Here is a 19934-nt window from a genome sequence, read left to right as displayed (position 1 = left end):
TAATTTAAATAATTGTTAAATTATAATATTATATATGATGATTAAGCTTTAATTATTTTTATTCCAGCGATATGTAAAAAAAAAAAAATTAAAAAATAAAAAATAAAATATAATAATAACAATAAAAAAAGTAGATTCTTAAAAATGTTTAATAACTTTTTATTCATGTTTGAATTTTTTTTTTTTTTTTTTTTTTTGTATTCTGAAAATACAATAAAAATAAAAAATATATTTTACAAAAAAAAAACAAAAAAATTTGTAAGAAAATTAAAGTAAATCCTTTTAAATGTAATTTTCTTTTGAAAACCTTTATTTTTTATTTTTATTGTTTTTAAGTGTATTTAACATTCTTTTAATATTTCATAGATAAAACATATTTAAATGAATTAAATATAAAAGAATAAAAAATTTCATAAAATAAAAAATGAGTAATGTTTTTGATAAAATTAAAAAGCAAAGATCAAAAGAATGCAAAGCAACAGATTTTTATGAGGTTTCCTTTTTTTTATTTTTTATGATTTAAAAAAAAATATATATATACATATATATATATATATATTTAAGCTTACACAAAAATACCTTTTTAATAATATTTTAAATATAATTTATGAATGACTATAAATAGTTATTAATTTTAGACAAATTCATATATATCTATATATATATTTTTACATTAATATATAATAAATAAATTTTTTTTTTATTTTTTTTTTGTAAAAAATTAGAATTCATATTTTACTTTTCTTATTATTATATAGGTAAGAAATAAAAATGATGATATTTATGAGGTAGTAGATGAAGATGGGTATATCGAAAATAAAAAATCGTTGAAGAATTTTATAGTCGGAGGTATTTACTAAGATATATAAAATTCTTTTAATGTTTTTTTTTTTTCTAAATAAAAAATTTTCTTTAAATTCCATAGGTGAAAAGGATTTTGATTCAAGTGATGATGTTATAGTAGAAGATGTTAATTATAATTTTTTAAAAAAGAAAAGTAAAAAAAAAATTTCATTATTTTAATAAAAAAAAAAAAGTATATACATACACATATATATATATATATCTACCTATTTGCAGTTATAGAAAAAGAGAATAAAGTAAGAAGAAATAACTCAATCGATGGTTTTATTAGAGAAAAAAAAATTCAGAAAACATTTTCTAGCAGTAAGCTAAGTAAAGAAGAGATAAATAAAACTAGAAATATAGAAAAATTAATAGAAGAAAATACAACATCAAGTGAAAGTGAAAGTGGAAACTTTAGAAAAAAAAGGAAAACAACTGATTCATATGATAAATCTTATAATAGCAAAACAGGTTCTTATATTAAAAATAAAAATATTATAAATAATTATAATGAAATGAATGATATAACTGAAAATAAAGAAATTAAAAAAATTGGAAATAATATATATTCATTTAATGATAATAAAAGTAATCCTTTTGATAAAAAAGAAAAAATGACAAACTTATTTTCTTATTCTAAAGAAATAGATTGTGATTTTAATTTAAAAATAAAAAAAGAAGAAAATAAAAAAGAAGGAGAGGGAGAAGGAAAAGGAAAAGGAGAAGAAGAAAGAGAAAGAGAAATAGAAGGAGAAATAGATAAAGACATAATCGAAAATAGAAAAAAAGAAATTGAAGAAAGCGATGAAAATAAAGATTTAATTAAAAATGAAGATAAACCTCAAATAAAGAGTGAATTAGGCAACAATAGATCAAATGATTTATTTTTTCAAAATAAAAAGAATGATGATAATTATAAAAATAATAAAATTAATGAAAATGACTGTTATAATGATTCTATTATAAAGGAAATGAATATATCACCTTCTTTTATAAATATAGATAATAATTTATATAAAGAAGAAGATAAAGACAATGAAGATGATGATACAGAGAATAATGTATCTACAAATATCTTAAAAAATAAATACGATGAACTAATAATTAATAAAGAAAATGGTTTCGTAAATGTATATATTTTTGATATATGTAAACATAGAAATAGTATCATATTATTTGGTAGGACTTTAACAAAATTTAAGAAATACAGGAGTATAAGTATATATATAGAAAATTTAGATAGATATTATTATTTTTTATTGAACAAAAACAAAAAATATAGAAAAGATGGAGAAGAAATAAATTATACTAATGAAGAATACAAGATACTTATCATGACTGATTTTATAGAAGAATTTAAAAAGGTAAGAGAATTTCATAATATAAAAGTGGCCAAATACAAATTAGTAAAAAGAAGAAACTTAAATTTAAGTACGAATGAAGAGGAGTTATATGTGAAGGTTCTATATTCTTATAATTATGATCCAATAGATGAAAGGTTTCAAAAAGGAGATACTTACTCCTCTTTTTATTGTTGTAACGAGGATATAATAGAAAACTTTATTATAAAAAAAAAATTTAAACTACCTTGTTGGGTGAAGATAAAAGACTTAAAAAAAAATTTTTCGAATAATTTAACTTACTGCTATTTTGATTGTATAACAAGTGATAAGAAAAATATTTTTTTAATTGATAAAATAACTGACAAAAAAAATGAAAATAAGGGGAATGAAGAAAATAATAGTAATACTTCTACTACTAATAATTCTATTGAAAATGCACCGAAAAAAATAGAAAATAATGTAAATACCTTTATTGATTTAGACTTAAATAAAATTTTTATTAAAGTAGTTTCTTTATTAAATGAAGAAAATGTTCATGAAATATTCAGCATAACTAGTTTAGTAGATGCAGAAGGAATGAAGTATATTAATTTCTTGGGTATTTCTAGCAAGGCAAATAAAAAAATAAATAATAATTATAATAAAAATTACTGTAAAGTATTTGAAAATGAAAAAACATTATTAGAAGCATTTCTTCAAAAAATAAAAGCACTTGACATAGACATGTATATTGGATATAATATTCTAAACTTCGATTTAGAATTTTTAATTCATAGATGCAATGTTCATAATATAAATGCTGATTTTTTAAGTAGAAAAAAAAAATTAAAGAAAAATGAAAAAATGAAAGTAAATAAATTTAATGGAACTAACAGTACTGGTTCTATGTATAACATAATTCAGAATATAAAAGGAAGATTGCTTTTAGATATTTATGTATTATGTAAAGATTCAATTAAATTAACTAGTTATTGCTTAGATGAAATTATTGATAATGTAAAAAACAAATATCAGGAAAAAAGTAGACAACAACAACAACAAAAGAAATCCAATTCACCAAATGTTTTTAAAGATTTTTTAGTTAACAATATAAATTTAATAAATTCAAGTAACATTCATTTTAATGATGCGAAATTAATTTTAGAGAATCATTTGAACGTATATATTAATAGCCAAATATTTTGTATAAATGAAATTGTTAATATATGTAATGTTTTACAAATAATAGAAAAAACGAGAGATTTAACGAAGCTAAGTGGTTATATATGGATGAGAAGCTTATTATGTTATACTAGTGAAAGAATTGAATTTTTTTTACTTCATGAATATAATAAAAAAAAATTCATTACACCTATTATTAAAAAAAAGGTAAAAAAAATAGAAAACAGTCAATTAAAAAATAAAAATGTTTCTAAATATACAGGAGGTTTAGTGTTGGATCCTTTATGTGGTTACTATGATACCTATGTTTTATATTTAGATTTTAACAGTTTATATCCATCTATAATTATTGAATATAATGTATGTTTTAGTACTATTAGGCTAAAAAGTCATGAAAATAAAAGTGATATTGAAGAAAAAGAGGATGAAAATGAAGATGAAAACATTGAAATTGAAGATTTTGATAAAAGTAAACCAGGAATTTTACCTTCCATTTTAAAAAATTTAGTTGATAAAAGAACATTCATAAAAAAATTAATTACAAATGAGAAAAATAAAGAAAAAAAAGAACTATTATTAATTCAATCTTTGTCAATAAAGTTAATTAGCAATAGTATATATGGATGTTTAGGAAATACGAATAACAGATTTTATGCCAAACATATAGCATCATATATAACTTTAAAGGGTAGAAATTTGTTACAACTTACAAAGTTCAAAGTAGAAAAAGAATTTAATTTAAAAGTTATATATGGTGATACAGATTCTATTATGATTGATACAGGAATTAAATCAAATAACTTAAATAATTATAAAGAATCTAATAGATTAGCTCATATTATCAAAAATAGCATTAATAAAAATTATAAAAAATTAGAATTAGATTTAGAATGTATATTTAGTAAACTACTTTTACTAAAAAAAAAAAAATATGCATGCGCTAAAGTAGTAGATTCAAATTTTGAAAAATGTGAATATGAAATGAAAGGTATAAATTTTATTAAAAGAGATTTTAGTAAAATTTCAAAATTAATAGGTAATGAAGTTTTAAAAATTATTTTTTCTAATAAAGAAACTGATGTAAAAAATTCTTCACTACCTCTAGAAAATGACTTATCTGAACAAATACATGAATATTTAAGAAATGTAAATCAACGAATAGAAAATGATGAGTAAGAATTAATATATATATAACAATTTTACTAACCCATGCTTTATATTAAATATATTATTATTATATTCAATAAATAAATATATAAATTAGTTCTTTTTTATATAAATTTCTATTTTTCATTTAATTTTACTTTTTTATCTATTATACATATATATTTTTTTTTTCTAGGTTTGATTTAGATTATTATGTTATAACAAAAAAATTGACAAAAAATGTTAACGAATATCAAGAAAAAAATTCATTAGGTCATGTTCTTGTTGCTGAACGTATGATAAAAGATGGCTACAATATATGTGTAAACAAAGAAATTCAATATTGTGTTTGCAGAAGTGAAGATGCTTGTAAATTTTTTAATAAAAGTAATGAAAAGTTAAGTAGTTCCCAATGTTGTTTTAGTGTTAGTGAAATAAAAAAATATGATTTAAAGATTGATAAAGAATATTATATAAAAAATCAAATATTATCACCTATAAATAGATTATGTCAATATATTGAGGGAACAAGTGCTGAAAAATTATCGTCTTGCTTTAATATTTTTGATGTGAAAGAAATAAAAACAGATAAACAAATAGAAGAAAATTATTTAGAAACAAATGTTTTATCTTTATTAAATGAATCAGAAGAAAGATTTAAAGATATCCATTTAAAGGGATATTTAACATGTTCAAATTGTTCACATAATGTAAAACCAGATATTTTTATTAAATATTTTAAATGTAATAAATGTTTTACTTATTTATCTATTGAACAAATTCGTAATTACATTTTCTCTTTTATACACCATTTATGTTCAACTTTCTATAAACAGTTATATATATGCAATAATTGCTCATTAAAAACGAAAAGAATCCTTTTAAAAGATTGTAAAAACTGTCCTAACATAAATTGCGAAAATAAAAAAAGTTCATTAAAGCCCCTTGTTTCAAAAAAATATATTAACTTGATATTGGAATATTTTCTTTTTTTATTAAAAGACAATTTAAAAAAAATACCTGATAAATTAGTGGCTAAAGATAAAGATGAAAAAATACATTACAAACAAAATGAGAATGGAAATGATGTGGAAACAGAAATGAATGTAAGAAAAAGTTATTCAGAAGAAAATTTGAATAAAAATTTAAATGAAAATAAAAATGCAAACAATAATCAAGAAAATGAATATGCTAATGATGTTAATGTGTGTATATGCATAGATGAGGGATTTAAAACGTATATTTTTAAGGAAGATAAAAATAAAAAGAAAACTTTAAAAATTGATAGTTATGACGATATTTGCAAAAATAAAGAATTAAGTTTAAATATAACAAAAGGCTTACGAATGAAATACCCAAATATCTCCAATTTTATTTTATATTTAAATTTAAAAAGTAATAATTTTTACATAAACTATAATGAAGAAAGAGATATTATAAGAAATTCTATCAAAAACATTGTACAAAACAATACGTATTCACAAATATTTTTTGATCAAGTTTTTTCTGTTTTTCATTTATCCTTATCTTCAAAAATTAAGGAGCTTTAAAAATATATGCATGTATTTATTTATATTTTTAAATATTTATTCTATTAAAAACATTGTACACATTATAATATTTACTCATAATATGTTTTGATTTTTTTTTTTTTTTTTTATTCTATTTTTTATATACCTTTATTAATGCTTCAAGGTAAAAGAGCTTTGAACTTACACATTTATTTATATTTTTAATAATTACATTAAATTTTTGATTTTAATTTTCATATAGAGAAAAAATAAAGATAAATAGTAAAATTTTCTTTAAATTTTTTTTTAAAGATTCACATTTTTTTTTTTTTATTTAGTATGTATTATTATTTTGAAAATTTTTAGTATAGATAATTTCCAAAAAAAAAAAAATATATATATATTTATATATATGTGTATATGTATATATTTAAAAAAGTGCCTAAATATATAAATATTTTTTTATTTTTTTTTTCTTTCACTTATTTTATTTATTTTTTTTTTTTTTAAACAAATATTTTATAAAAAAAAATGTAAAATGAAAGCATATATAATAATTTAAGAGAAAACTTTATAAAATGAATTACTATTTTATAAATAAAAACAATACTAAAATAATATTTCAGATTATAATTAATTATATAAATTTATCACAATATGAATTAGCTAGATCTTTGTTATATAATTTGATAACATCTAATTTATTAAATGAAAATGATTTCAAAAGAAAAAAAAGTATAGCAGACAGATCAATAGAAGAAAAGTTTTATTATTTGAAGAAAACTTTGAAATTTATGAGAAAATTTTTACCTTATGGTTGTTCTCCATTACAAATTTTTTCAAATGAATTATCTAGTGCTCATTTTTTATTCAAAATAATAAATGATTATAATCATTTTGTTAATCTTATATTTTGTAATTTGATAAAATATGAAACTTACTTGTGTAAGAGTTGCGATTCTAATATAGTTTTATCTAAATCTATTTATATCAAAAATTATAAAAAAAAAAAGAACTTCCAAAAAGGAAAAGAAAAAGAAAAGAAAAAAATTAATAATATATTAAATAAATTTCATTTCATTTTAAAAAAAAAATACATATCAAAATACATTAAAGAAAAAATATCATTTGACATTTTGTTAGTAACAATAATACTATATAAAGATATTTATTCGTATATATTTAAAAACACAAACTTTAATTTTTTTTCTATTGAAACTGTTCAGTTTTTAAGGAGATTTTATAATTTATTTCTAAAAACGAGAGAATTATTAAAAAAAAGAAAATCAGAAAATGTTTTATCTGAATATGAAAAGGATCTAAATGAGAGATGTATTGTAATTTCCTTATTTAATCTTATAGTCCCTTATAATAAAAAATGCAATTACAAACAAAACAATAAAATAATTAATAATAAAATTAATAATAAAAATTGTGTAGACAAAATTACTAAAAAGAATTTTTTACAAAAAATAGATAAATTAATTTTAGACAACTTGATAACATATTATGAAAAAGAAAAAATTATCAGTGAAGATAAAAAAAAAAAAGAAAGAAAAAATAAAGAAAGTATATCAAAAAAAGAGAATGAAATACAAATAGAAATAAAAAAAAAAAAAAAAAAATTTCAATTAAAAAATTTCTTAAATGTCATATATGTGCATCCATTGTATACAATAAATCAAATGATTATATTTAATTACATTAACACTTATGAAGAGGAAGTTCATTTATTTTACGAGAAAAATATTTTCTCTTTGCTATTTCGTGAATTATTTTATTTATTATTTTTCTTTCCATCTCTGACTATACAATTATTCAAGGTATTCTGTTTAAATAGAAAATTTTTTGATATTTTATTAGAATTATTTTTAATAAATAATAAAGATAATTTCTATGATAAAAAATTAAAGGAAAGTGAAAAAACGAAAATAACCAAAATGCTAAAAAATGATGCTATTCATATCAATGTTAACAACATAAAGCGTAGTAATAATAATTATAATTATAATAAAATAGGAATTGCTAATAAAATCTCCGAAAGTAGATGTAATAAAATAATGAACAGCAGTTTTCATACAACAATAGAATCAACTAAAAATAGAGAAAATTATATAATAAAAAAATCTTATATTATATTTTTACAAGCTTATTATTACGTAATACATATTTATGTTGATGTTTTAATAGAAAAATTAAAAAGAAATGATTTAACTAATTATTATAATTTTATATATCTATTGAAATTTAATAATTTATTCATTAATAACATTTTTTTGTTTTCTTTATGTTCTACAACCATACTTTTATATGAGGAAGAAAAAAGTAAAAATGATAATCTAAAAAAGAAATATGTAATAACAAAGAATTCTTCTCCATATTCTTTAAGTTATAACAATATAGAAAATACGCTTTGTGAAGAAAATATTCATTTATTACAATTATTTAAAATGCAATTTGATATATGCAATAAAATAATAAATAAAATATATAATTTTCTTATATTATTAGTTTTTTATTATAATAATGAAAGTAAAATCTTATATTTCAACGATTATAGTAACGAAAATAAAGAAATAAATCAAGAAGGTGAAAGATTTATGATTGTATTAAATGATATCGTTTTATATTTTTATATAAATTACAAGCTCATAGAAAATATTTTTTACTATTATTTTAAAAAAATAAATAAAAAGAGCACTATGATAAATTACTACAACAATAAATGTATCATATACGAAATTTTTATGTCTACTAATACTTTTTACTGTGTTAATAATAAGAAAATTCATAATATTTTTCTTTATTTGTTTAATTACGTCGATGATTTATATATAAAATCAATTATAAAAAATGATGTGTACTCAGATATCCAGTTAAAAAAGAATGAAGATCTTTTATTTTATATCAATATCTCTAGGATAAAAAAAATTCATTTTTTAAAGTATTTTTTAAAAAAAATATATTTTAATTATTTAGAAATATGCAGTTTTTTTTTTTTTATTTTATTTTAATTCTTTTTTTTTTTTTTTTCAGCTATTTATTTAATATATGTGAAGAACAAATAGATAAACAAAATTTTCTTCATTTAGATGAATTATTAAATAATTTTAAATGTCTAAAAAATTTAAGTATTATATATTGTTTAGAAAATAACGAAGATGTAAATATTAAGCAAAAATGTTTATCTCAACTAAAATCGAGTAAAGAGAATATTTATTTATATAACTATATCAAAGATATAAAAGTAAAGTTAAAGATTGCTTGTGCAATTTATGATTTCTTTAAAAAAAATGAGAAAATATCAAAAAAGTTAGAAAATAAATTGTCAAAAACAATTATATATTTAAAATTAAAAACTTGTTCTAATGCTTTTATTTTAAGTGAATTGAATCTATTACAAAATTTAAATTATCGTTTCCTAGTTAAGTTGAAAAATAATATAAGAAATCCTATATACAAAAATGAAGTAAATATTAACAATAATTTTATAATTTTTTATTTAATAATTAAAAATACTTATTTACAATTGAAAAGGTAAAAATAAATATATATAAACATACATATATATATATATTAGATGTTTTTATAATCTTATCAAAATAAAATACCTTAAAAATTTTTTTTTTTTTAGGAGTGAAAAAATTGAAGAAATTAAAAAATATTATAAATTGATAACATATGGTGAATGTAAAATAAAAGTGTTGTTATATATATTTATATTATTATTTAGATATATAGAATATGAAAATGTAAAACCGAAAACATTCATATATCTAATAGAATTTTTGTATTCAAAATTGAAAGTTATAAAGAATGAAAAATCCTTATTTTTTTCAAATTTAAAAATTTTATTATTTCAAATTGTTGAAGATGTTCACATTCGTTTGTGTATTTTTTTTGAAAAGTATCATAGACAAAGGAAATTAACAAATATTAAAGTTGAATTCAATAAAAATGAAAAAGTTAAAAAGAAATCATACATAAAATATATTAAAAAATGTTACAAAAAAAAAATATATAATTTAAAATATATCAATTATCATAAGATTGAAAATGAAAAGAAAGATCGAGAACTAAATGATAGTTGTATTAAAAAATTAAATGAAAATAAAGGATTCCTAAAAAAAGTTAATAAAAAAAGATTTAGTCATTATAATAGCATTAATCATTTTTTTTCATCAAATTTTTTACATTTAATGAAAAATGTTTTACAAAAAAAATTAGGTGTTACATACTTATGCAATTATAAAAAAGGATTATTCAAAAAAAAAAAAAAGTTATATATTTATTGTCTTTTAACAAAATTTGAGAAAAATTTTAGCAAGAATAATTTTTTTTGTTCTAATGAAACTTTGTATTTTGATAATTTAAAAAATAAGAATTTTGAAAAATATTTCTTTGAATTGATATTTAGCGACCCCCAAGAATATATATATAAAAATATAGAAGACAAAAAAAAAAATGAACTAAATATTTTTATATGCAATAGATATAAAAGTTATTTTTCAAAAAATTACATTTATAATTTATTATTTTATATAGAATTAAATTCGTTATTTAAGAAAATGTATGTGAGTAATTCTAATTTATTCTTTAAAAAAAAAGGAAATAAAATTAAGTTTAATAATAAAATGTTAATAGATTTTTTAAATTATATCATATTCTATTATAAAAAATACAAAAGGAACGAATTAAATCGTTATATTTTCGTGAACAGCGAAGATATAGATTTTTTTTTACTGTACAATTTTCTTAATATATGTATATCGTATTCAAATATGATTGAAAAAGGAGTTACATTATTAAAATTTCTAAAAAATAAAATAATAAAAATAATAACAAAGATAGAACTAAAGAAAAAAAAGAAAAGTAGTTCTTTTTTTAACTTCCTTTTGTATTTTATAAATAGATTACATGTATTGATAAATATAAAAAAAAAAAAAAATAATAATAAAGATGAAAAGAATAGATATTATTTTGATATTACAAAAAAAAGTAACAGAAAAAAAAATAAGAGTATTTTATTAAGTAGATACTTATTACTTAAATCTAACTCTTTAAAGGTTCAAACTAAATTAATTGAAAAGTATTTTATTGATTTATATAAAAAAAAAGATTTTCTAAAAGATATGTTTTTTTTTTTTAATAATTTAAAAAGAAAAAATAATAAATATTTAAATATAACTTACAATGATATGAATACATCATTAGAGAAATACTGTTTGCTCCTATTAGAGAATGATGATAGCTTATATATAAATTATTTATTTTATTTTTTCATATATTCTAATATTCTAATAAATAATATATATAATTCAATGACTGATAATATATCAGAAATGGATTTTTATGAATACATTTTTACAAAGAACAAGGAAAATTTAAAAATAACCTTTGAACAGAGTATCAATTACAACTTATTTTATTTATTCAGTATTGATATATATATTATAATTAAATATTTAATGTTTGTTTGTAATTCATATGAAAATGTAAAAAAACTTTGTTCTTTATTTTTTATTCATTATCATAGAATTATTGTTGAAAATATTCAAACGCATTATTTGCTAAATAATGATATGTTTTATAATGAAGATTTACCCATTTTAAAAAATATTTTTGTTGTTTCTTTTTTTGTAAAAAATCCTATAAAGGAAATAAAATATAATATAGATTTTAAAAATATTTATGAAAATAAAAAGATTATTGAACAATTTTTAACTAGTAATTTCTTATTTTTATTGAAAGATAGTCATGTCTTAAAAAAATTAAAAGAAAGAATTCTAACAAGAACAAAGAAAAGAAAAATATGCAATTTAAATTTTTTGTATAATTATTATATTGAATTTCTTATTAGTAAATGCTGCAAAACATATGATGATTTTTATAATGAAAAAAATAATACTACAGGGAAAAATGGAAAAAATGAAAATAAGATCAATACATATACATTTGAAGAAAATAAAAATGATGTATATAAAGATGATTATACAGAAGGTACAAGAGATACAGAAAAGAAAGATAAATTAATGAACATTTTTATATGTTTAGAAAAATGTGATTATTATTTTCCTTTTATATTTAATATTTTATATCCTTTTTATTTTTCAAAAAAATACAAATACTTGAACAAGTTTATAAAAGAAAGATATAACTATATAAATAAAGTTTATAAAATTTTCAAAAATGAAAAAAAGAAAGATGACAGTATATTAGAAATAAAAAATGAGTCTATTCAAGGTGTGTATTTTTTAAAATATTATGATTTATTAAATTTAAATAATTATACTAAATGCATTTTATATACTACTATATATGATAATCAACATAATATTGATTGCATATATATTTATCAAATTTTAAAAGAGAAAAAAAATATTGAAAATATTATTAATATCATAGAATCTAAACTAAACAATTTTTACTTCACATATTTAGCTATAAATAAAAATGAAATTTTTGAATATAAGTTAAAAGCAAATAAACTATATGAATATACTTTAAATGATAATCTAGAATTATCTTTTCAATTAAAAATTATTATTAATATAGTTATGAAAGACAATATATTGAATAAATTATGTTTTAGTCAAGTTAAACTTCTATTAGAGTCATGCTACAAAAAAAAAGAAAAATTTTTAAAAAAGAAAGAAAATCATAAATTTTTCAATTGTAATAACATAAATTATGATGAAATAAATTGCTATAATTTCGAAACTTTACCAGATAGTTTTTTCAATAATATAATAAAATTAAATATATATTATGAAATTTTTAAAGTAATTAAAGAAGTTAGGAAAAATCTCAAAGAAACAAAGAAAAAATACTGTTGGACAAATCACTACAAAATAATTTTAAAGAAAAATGAAAGTAATGATGAAGTTTTAGATTTCATTATAAAAAATAAGTTATTTAAATATTATTTTTTTTATTTAAAATTTAAAAATTGTATTAATAATCCTAAAAATTTAATAAAATGCAACAGCACTTATGTTCTCTACTTATGGAATAGCAATAATTTGAAAAAAAAAAAAAAAATTATTATGTTTTTAAATAGTTTAAAAAAAATCGAAATTAGAAAAATATTAAGTAGTATTTATTATAAAAGTTGTTATAATGATATTTATCTATTTTATTATTTTATATTGCAATACTTTAAATACCCATATATAAGGAAATTTTACTTGTTATCATTAATTTATAAACATTTAGGCATTGACATTGTTAAAATAAAGTATAAAAACATAATTTTTTTACTTTTAAAATATAACAAAATAAATTTAATAAAATACATTCTAAAATATAATTTATTTCAAACTAATATATCTACATTTTATTATTATGCTTTTTTATATATTCATATTGATATAAAAAAACAAAACGAAAATAGAATACTCACAGAAAAATGTAATAATAAAAAATATGATAAAATACCAATGCCCTATAATTTATTAAAATGTATATCAATTTTGCAATTAGGTATTCTTATTAGATATACAAATTTTCAATTTATTTATTCTACCTTTTTATTTATTTTACAATCTATATATGACAGAATTTGTGAAAATATAAGGAAATGTATTAATTCAAAAGAAAATGTTAGCATAAAAAAAAAAAAAGATAAAATTATAAAAATAAGAAGAATTAATGAATTAAATATAAATACAAAAAAAGAAATAGAAAATGTAAAAATTAAAAAAAAATATAGTCTATTTCATAATTTTCATAAATATTATAGAAAGAATAAAAACAGAAGCATTTATATAAGGAAATATTGTATAGTTAATAATGAGGACGATGAAAACGTTATAAATGATGAAAAAAAAATTAATATTAATAATTCTAATAAAATTAACGTAAATGATAATAAAGATAGCAGTAAATACAACATTAGTACTAATATATTAATTTATACATTTTATAAAATTTGTTTTTTTTTTTATGAAAACTTTAAAGAGTTAAAAAATTCAAGTAACTTATTATGCACATTATTACCATTATTAATATATGTTAGAATTTCCTTAAATTATCAAATAAGTATCAAGTCAATTATTAAATTAAATATAAAAGAGTTAGTAGATTTCCTAAAAGTAAAAAATTATAATATATGTAATAATTTAATTCATAGAATATTTTCATGTAGTTATTACAATATGAATTCATTCGATGCAATAAACGAACCTTGCTTATTCTATTCTTTGTTTAATAAAAATAAGAAAACTAAAAATTATAAAGTTATAAAAAATATAATATCTTTACTATTATACAAAAGTACATTTACTAAAAGTATAAGTAATAATATGCAATTAAAAAATTTAGAAAAAATCAATAATTTTTATATATATAATTACGATAATAAAACGTACATTTATAGAAGATTTATTGATACAAATAAAATTATATATGATGAATTAAAAGAAGAAAAAGAGAAAAAATATTTAAATAATTTATTTTTTGAAAATAATGAATGGGTGTATGGAAAAGAGGAAGAAAAAAATACAATAAATAACGTAAAATATTTAGTTAGAGTGTGTAAAAGGTTTAAAATAATAAGTAAACAAGAAATATTAAATAAAATTCAAAATATACGTTTTAATATAATAGTATTTTACTGTGAGCTTTTAAATAAAAATAAATTGTCATTGTATGCAGTATTTAATTTGTTTTTCTCTTTTTTTTTTAACTTTCATTATTGTAATAATATTTATAAAAATTATAAAAATATATTCTCATATTTTAATAGTTTTTATGTATTACAAAAAATAAAAAGCTGTGAAAAAATAAATAACATAAATGTAGAAGAAATAGAAATATTTAAAAAAATAAGAAGAGAAAATTGTTCTAAAATGAATTCTTATTGTGGTCCAAATAAAAATGAGTTTTTACATAATTGTGATATGAAATATAAAATAATTATTCAAACGAAGAATTATAATTATCATTCGTATTTTATTTTAAAAAACAACATTCTTAGTAAAATTAAAAAAAATAGCCTATTTTATAAAAGAAAAATCAACTATATTTATAATTTGCTAAATTGTAATAATTTATTACACACTCATAATTTTTTAAATAGACATAATGATTTACTTTATGGAAAAATTATAAAAAATAAGTTAAATGATGATATATACGAAGGTTCATCAAATATTTATTCAGTTTTCTCTTCTATTTTTGTTAAAAAGCATATTATAAACAACATAACTTTTTCTTATTTTTACAACTATTATAATAATATCCATTTCACAAATTTAGATGAAAAATTAGAAAAAATAAATACACTTACACAGAAAAAATTATTTATGTATTTAATAAATTTGATAAAAAATCCATATGTGATGGAAAAAAAACTAAAATATGAGAAGAAAAAATGCTTCCTTTTTTTTGATAGCTCTAAATGTTCGATATACGAAAAAAAATATAAAGAAACAAAAAATGCTAATAGCAAAATAAAGAAAAAAGATATTTGTGAGTCTGAAAATACGCCACATAATTTAATAAATTACAAAAAATTATTTACTAAAAAAACGACTTTTATATATTCTAATTATATAAAACAAAAAAGAATAATTAATATTATTGATACATTTAAGAAAAAATTGGAAAATTTTCAGAGCCATATAAAGCTATTACATAATAATTCATTAGAAAAAAGAATTTTTGAATTTTTTATTTCTATAGAATTGATTAATTATTATGAATATTTTTTTTATGATATAAATAATTATTCTTATCCGTTATGTTACAAATATGGTAGTAACAATCCATATGTTTTATCAGAATATTTTAAAGAAAATGTTAATGAAATATATGCCAATACTGCATATTTAGAAAATAAAAAAATAATTAACATAAGAAATTTAAATAAAACTCGCATATTTCTTTTTTTAATATCATTATTATTACCACATTCTACGAAGTAAGAATTATAATTTTAGATAAATATATTTAGAAAAAAATTAAAAAAAAATAACATAAAATAAAATAAAAATGCATAGTCAATAAAATATTATAAAAAATATTTATAATTAAATATATATTTATAATTAAATTCATTTTTGTCTTATCAGGCACATTAAATTGAGAAATTATAATAATTCAAAATTTGATAACTACTTAAATGTTTCAAAAAATTATTTCTCATTGACCAATTTAATAAATGTCTATGCAAAATACGATTTACATAATAAATGTTTCAAATTAATTACTCAAAATGTAAAGAGAAAAATTTTACTTTACATTTATAAAAATTAAAACAAAATTAAAATTATATATATATGTATTCTTTCTTTTACAGGATATAGGATCTCTTTATTTCACTTATATAATTAAAAGGGCATATAAATACAATTATATTTATAAAATATTTCAAAAAATATCTTATTTAAAAAATTACATTTTTCATCATGTAACTTTATAACCTTTGTTATTTTTTTTCTCTCATTAATATATATATTTTTAATAAATCAATTTTATTATAAGTATTTTATTTTATTTTATATATTTATTATATACTTTTTTTTTACAGGAAATGAAATGTTATTTACTTAAAAAAAAAAAGTATTATTTGCTCTCTAATTATTTAGTAAAAAAAAAAAAAATTGTTACATATGATTTATATAAATAATTGATTATTCATTCTAATAATTTTTAATGTAATTTAATAATTTATTATCTCAATAATTTTTTAATAAATTTAATTTTGTCAGATTTTTTCTAATGATTACTTAAATGCAGCTATTGTATGTATATATAACTATTCTATATCTCAAAATATGTAATTAAATCTTTTATAAAATAAATTTAAATATTACTATACATATATTCTCTCGTACTTATATTTTATATTAATAATTTTTCATAATTATGTTTTTAAAAACATATCTTTTCTTTTTAAAAATATTATATTAAAATTATTTTTTATAGTGATATGAAATATGGTTATTTAAATAATGCCTTGATAAACTTTACGATGATTATTAAAAATCTAGAAATGTAAGTTTTTTTTTACAAAATTGTGTTAAATACAATTATAATTAAAATAAATACAATAGCATTAATAGTAATGGTAGTTGTTATTCATAATAATATTTATAATTTTTTTTTTTTTTTAGTTCAAAAAAAAAAAATGTGAATAATTCTAAAAATAGTGATATGAAAGTTTCTTATGATAATTTCATACTTCTTAATAATAAAAGAAAAAATAAAAGTAAGAATAAAAGATTATATTACCTGAGTAACTTTAATACTCTATTTGAAGAATTGCAAAAAAATAAAAACCAACTTATTTCCACTGAAACAATATTAAGGTTAGTTTCATGTATATATTAAAAAATATATTTTTTTTTTACAAATTTTTTCTTTTTCTTTTTTGTCATTTTTTATCATTTTTTTCTTCTTTTTTTTTTTATAGATGTATAGATTTAATAACTTTACAGTATAATTTATTAAATATAAATATATGCACTCCTATTAATATAATTAATTGTAAAAAAATTGATATTAATTTTTGTATCAATGTATTAATTTTTAAAAGAATTTACAACTTAGCAGATAATGTAATAAATATTTTCAAATGGAATTATATTTTTACTTACTGTTTGTCATCTCTCTTTTGCCTACTAATAAATAAAAATTTAAATTTTCTACATGACATTATATTTTATATTAAGATAAAATTAAATAATTATGACATTAACATTTTTATTTTACACGTAGTTTATCTATATATAGAATACAAAAATAAATTAAAACAAATGTATGAGCATATTGAAGAAATATATAATAAGAAAGGAGTTCTTTATTTAAAAAAAGGAAATATTAATAAAGTAAAACACAGCTTAAAAGAAGAAGCTATCAATGAAGAAAAAAATAAATTAAAAGAAGAAGCTATTAATGATGAAAAAAATAAATTAAAAGAAGAAAATGATAATGAATTTAACTTGGATGATGTTAATAATATATTAACATACATTAATGATAATGATATTTTATTTTATTCTCATACTTTAATTTATATTCATGATAAAAATGAATATAAAAATTTATATAAAAATATGAAAAGTCTACTATTTACCAATATAAATAAAATTGATATTTATAAAACTATAATGTGCACTCATAAATACACAAGTAAGAATAAAAAAATTAATTACAATTTTATTTATGATAATAAATCCTATTTTAAAAAGATAAAAAGAAATTCTTTTAGTATTAAACTTTCTAAAAATATATATGAAGATTATCACTTTTCTAAAGTAATATCACTGGCTAGAAAATATCCTGATAATATTAAAAAAAATATAATAAGTGAAATTATAGCAATTTATAATTTACATTTTTCAAAAAAATAAAATAAAAATATGAATATAGATATACACAATACTTTTTATCAAATTTTATTTTATAAAAATATTTTCTTTTGTTTATGTTTTCATAAATTTTCATGTATTCATATTATTTATATTAATTTAATATCTTTTATTATTATTATTATTATTGTTATTATTTTTTAAGTAGTTAATACTTTTTCTTTTTATAAAACTTATTTTTTTATAAGTTATTTTTCAAATTATTCTACTTTTTTGTATATATTATAAAATAATTTTTATTTATTTTTATTTTTAAAAAAATTAAATTTACTTTTCTTTTTTTAATAATGTTTTTTGTCTTTCAATGTTTCAGATATATAAAAAGTGATAAAGATAAATACTATTCTACTATTTTAATATATTGTTGTTTCTTCATTCTATTGTTAAATTTTTCTTTTTCAATTTGTTTTTTTATATGTATCTTTTTTTTTTTTTTTTATTCTATATTTTTAATTTTTTAATTGCTATTGAAAGTTTTAAAAAAATATATAATTTAAATTTTTCTTTTTAAGTTATAAATTTATTATTCTATAAATATTATTTTTAGGTAGTACAAATAATATTTACATTTCTTTATTTTCATATACTTCTATAATATAAACAACTTACTAGTTTTTTTTTTAATGAAACTAGATAAAATAAAAAAAAAAATTATATATATATACATTAAATTTCAGTAAATAAATTGTTGTAAAATTCTTTTTTTTTTTTTTAATAAGTTCGATAAATAAGAATATAAAATTATATTAAAGAATATAAAACTATTAATTTACATATATACATAATTATTCTTTTGATGTTAACTGTAATGTTTTACATATATAAGAAATATTAATTTTGAAACATGAAATATATAAAAAAAAAAAAAATTATAATTTATAAGATCGTTTAATTGTAAAGATCATATATATATATATATTTAAAAAAAATTAAAACAAAATAATAAATATGTATTATAACATTTTAAATCTGTTCTTAATATTACATAAGTGTGATATTTCATTTATTTATTTTTTTTTTCCTGAAATTATGAAATTTCTTTTTTATAATTGGACATTATTACTTATTTGTTTTGATTTTTAAATTTATTAATATATATGTGGTATATATTAATAAGTTATATATATATATATATATATATATATATATATATATATATATATATATGTATTTTAAAAATACATAGTGTGTGAATTTTAAAAAAAGTAAATACATCTAATCATGTAAAAATATTTAATTATAAAGATTTTTTAAATTATGAAAAAAAAATAAATAGAATAGACTTGAAAAAAAAAAAAAAAAAAGCAACAAAATAAGCATATTTGGCCATTTATATATGCATATTATGTATCAATTTTATGAAAGAAAATATGAGAATGAATTCTAATGAAATTCAAAGAAAAAATAATATACAACATTTACAATCAATATTTAGAAAAAAATAAATTTTTTCATGGTAATAAAAATGCTTCTGAAATTTAAAAAAAAAAAAAAATTTACTAATATAGCTAATTAAAAAAAAAAAAAAAATTTTAATTTGGAAAAAAACAAGA

At 16.6% G+C, this 19934-nt stretch overlaps 2 protein-coding genes across 2 annotated transcripts; both read left to right on the top strand.

Moving 5' to 3' along the window:
• Window positions 1–424: 424 nt before the first annotated feature.
• On the top strand, window positions 425–6046 carry PRELSG_0309200 (DNA polymerase alpha, putative; the record flags this gene model as incomplete). Its single annotated transcript, XM_028680080.1, has 5 exons — window positions 425–493; window positions 759–849; window positions 926–997; window positions 1081–4522; window positions 4693–6046. 5 exons carry the CDS (start codon window positions 425–427, stop codon window positions 6044–6046), a joined length of 5028 nt encoding a protein of 1675 aa, XP_028531613.1.
• A 539-nt stretch (window positions 6047–6585) lies between these two features.
• Window positions 6586–18363, top strand: PRELSG_0309100 (conserved Plasmodium protein, unknown function; the record flags this gene model as incomplete). The annotated part of the gene is made up of 10 exons (XM_028680079.1): window positions 6586–8951; window positions 9044–9544; window positions 9642–15929; window positions 16081–16225; window positions 16308–16418; window positions 16539–16595; window positions 16720–16787; window positions 16937–17005; window positions 17125–17319; window positions 17424–18363. 10 exons carry the CDS (start codon window positions 6586–6588, stop codon window positions 18361–18363), a joined length of 10740 nt encoding a protein of 3579 aa, XP_028531612.1.
• Between the last annotated feature and the right edge of the window lie 1571 nt (window positions 18364–19934).

Source organism: Plasmodium relictum (genome assembly GCF_900005765.1).
Source record: "Plasmodium relictum strain SGS1 genome assembly, chromosome: 3".
Classification (NCBI taxonomy): Eukaryota; Apicomplexa; class Aconoidasida; order Haemosporida; family Plasmodiidae; genus Plasmodium; species Plasmodium relictum.
This window is presented reverse-complemented; position numbering and strand designations above follow the sequence as displayed.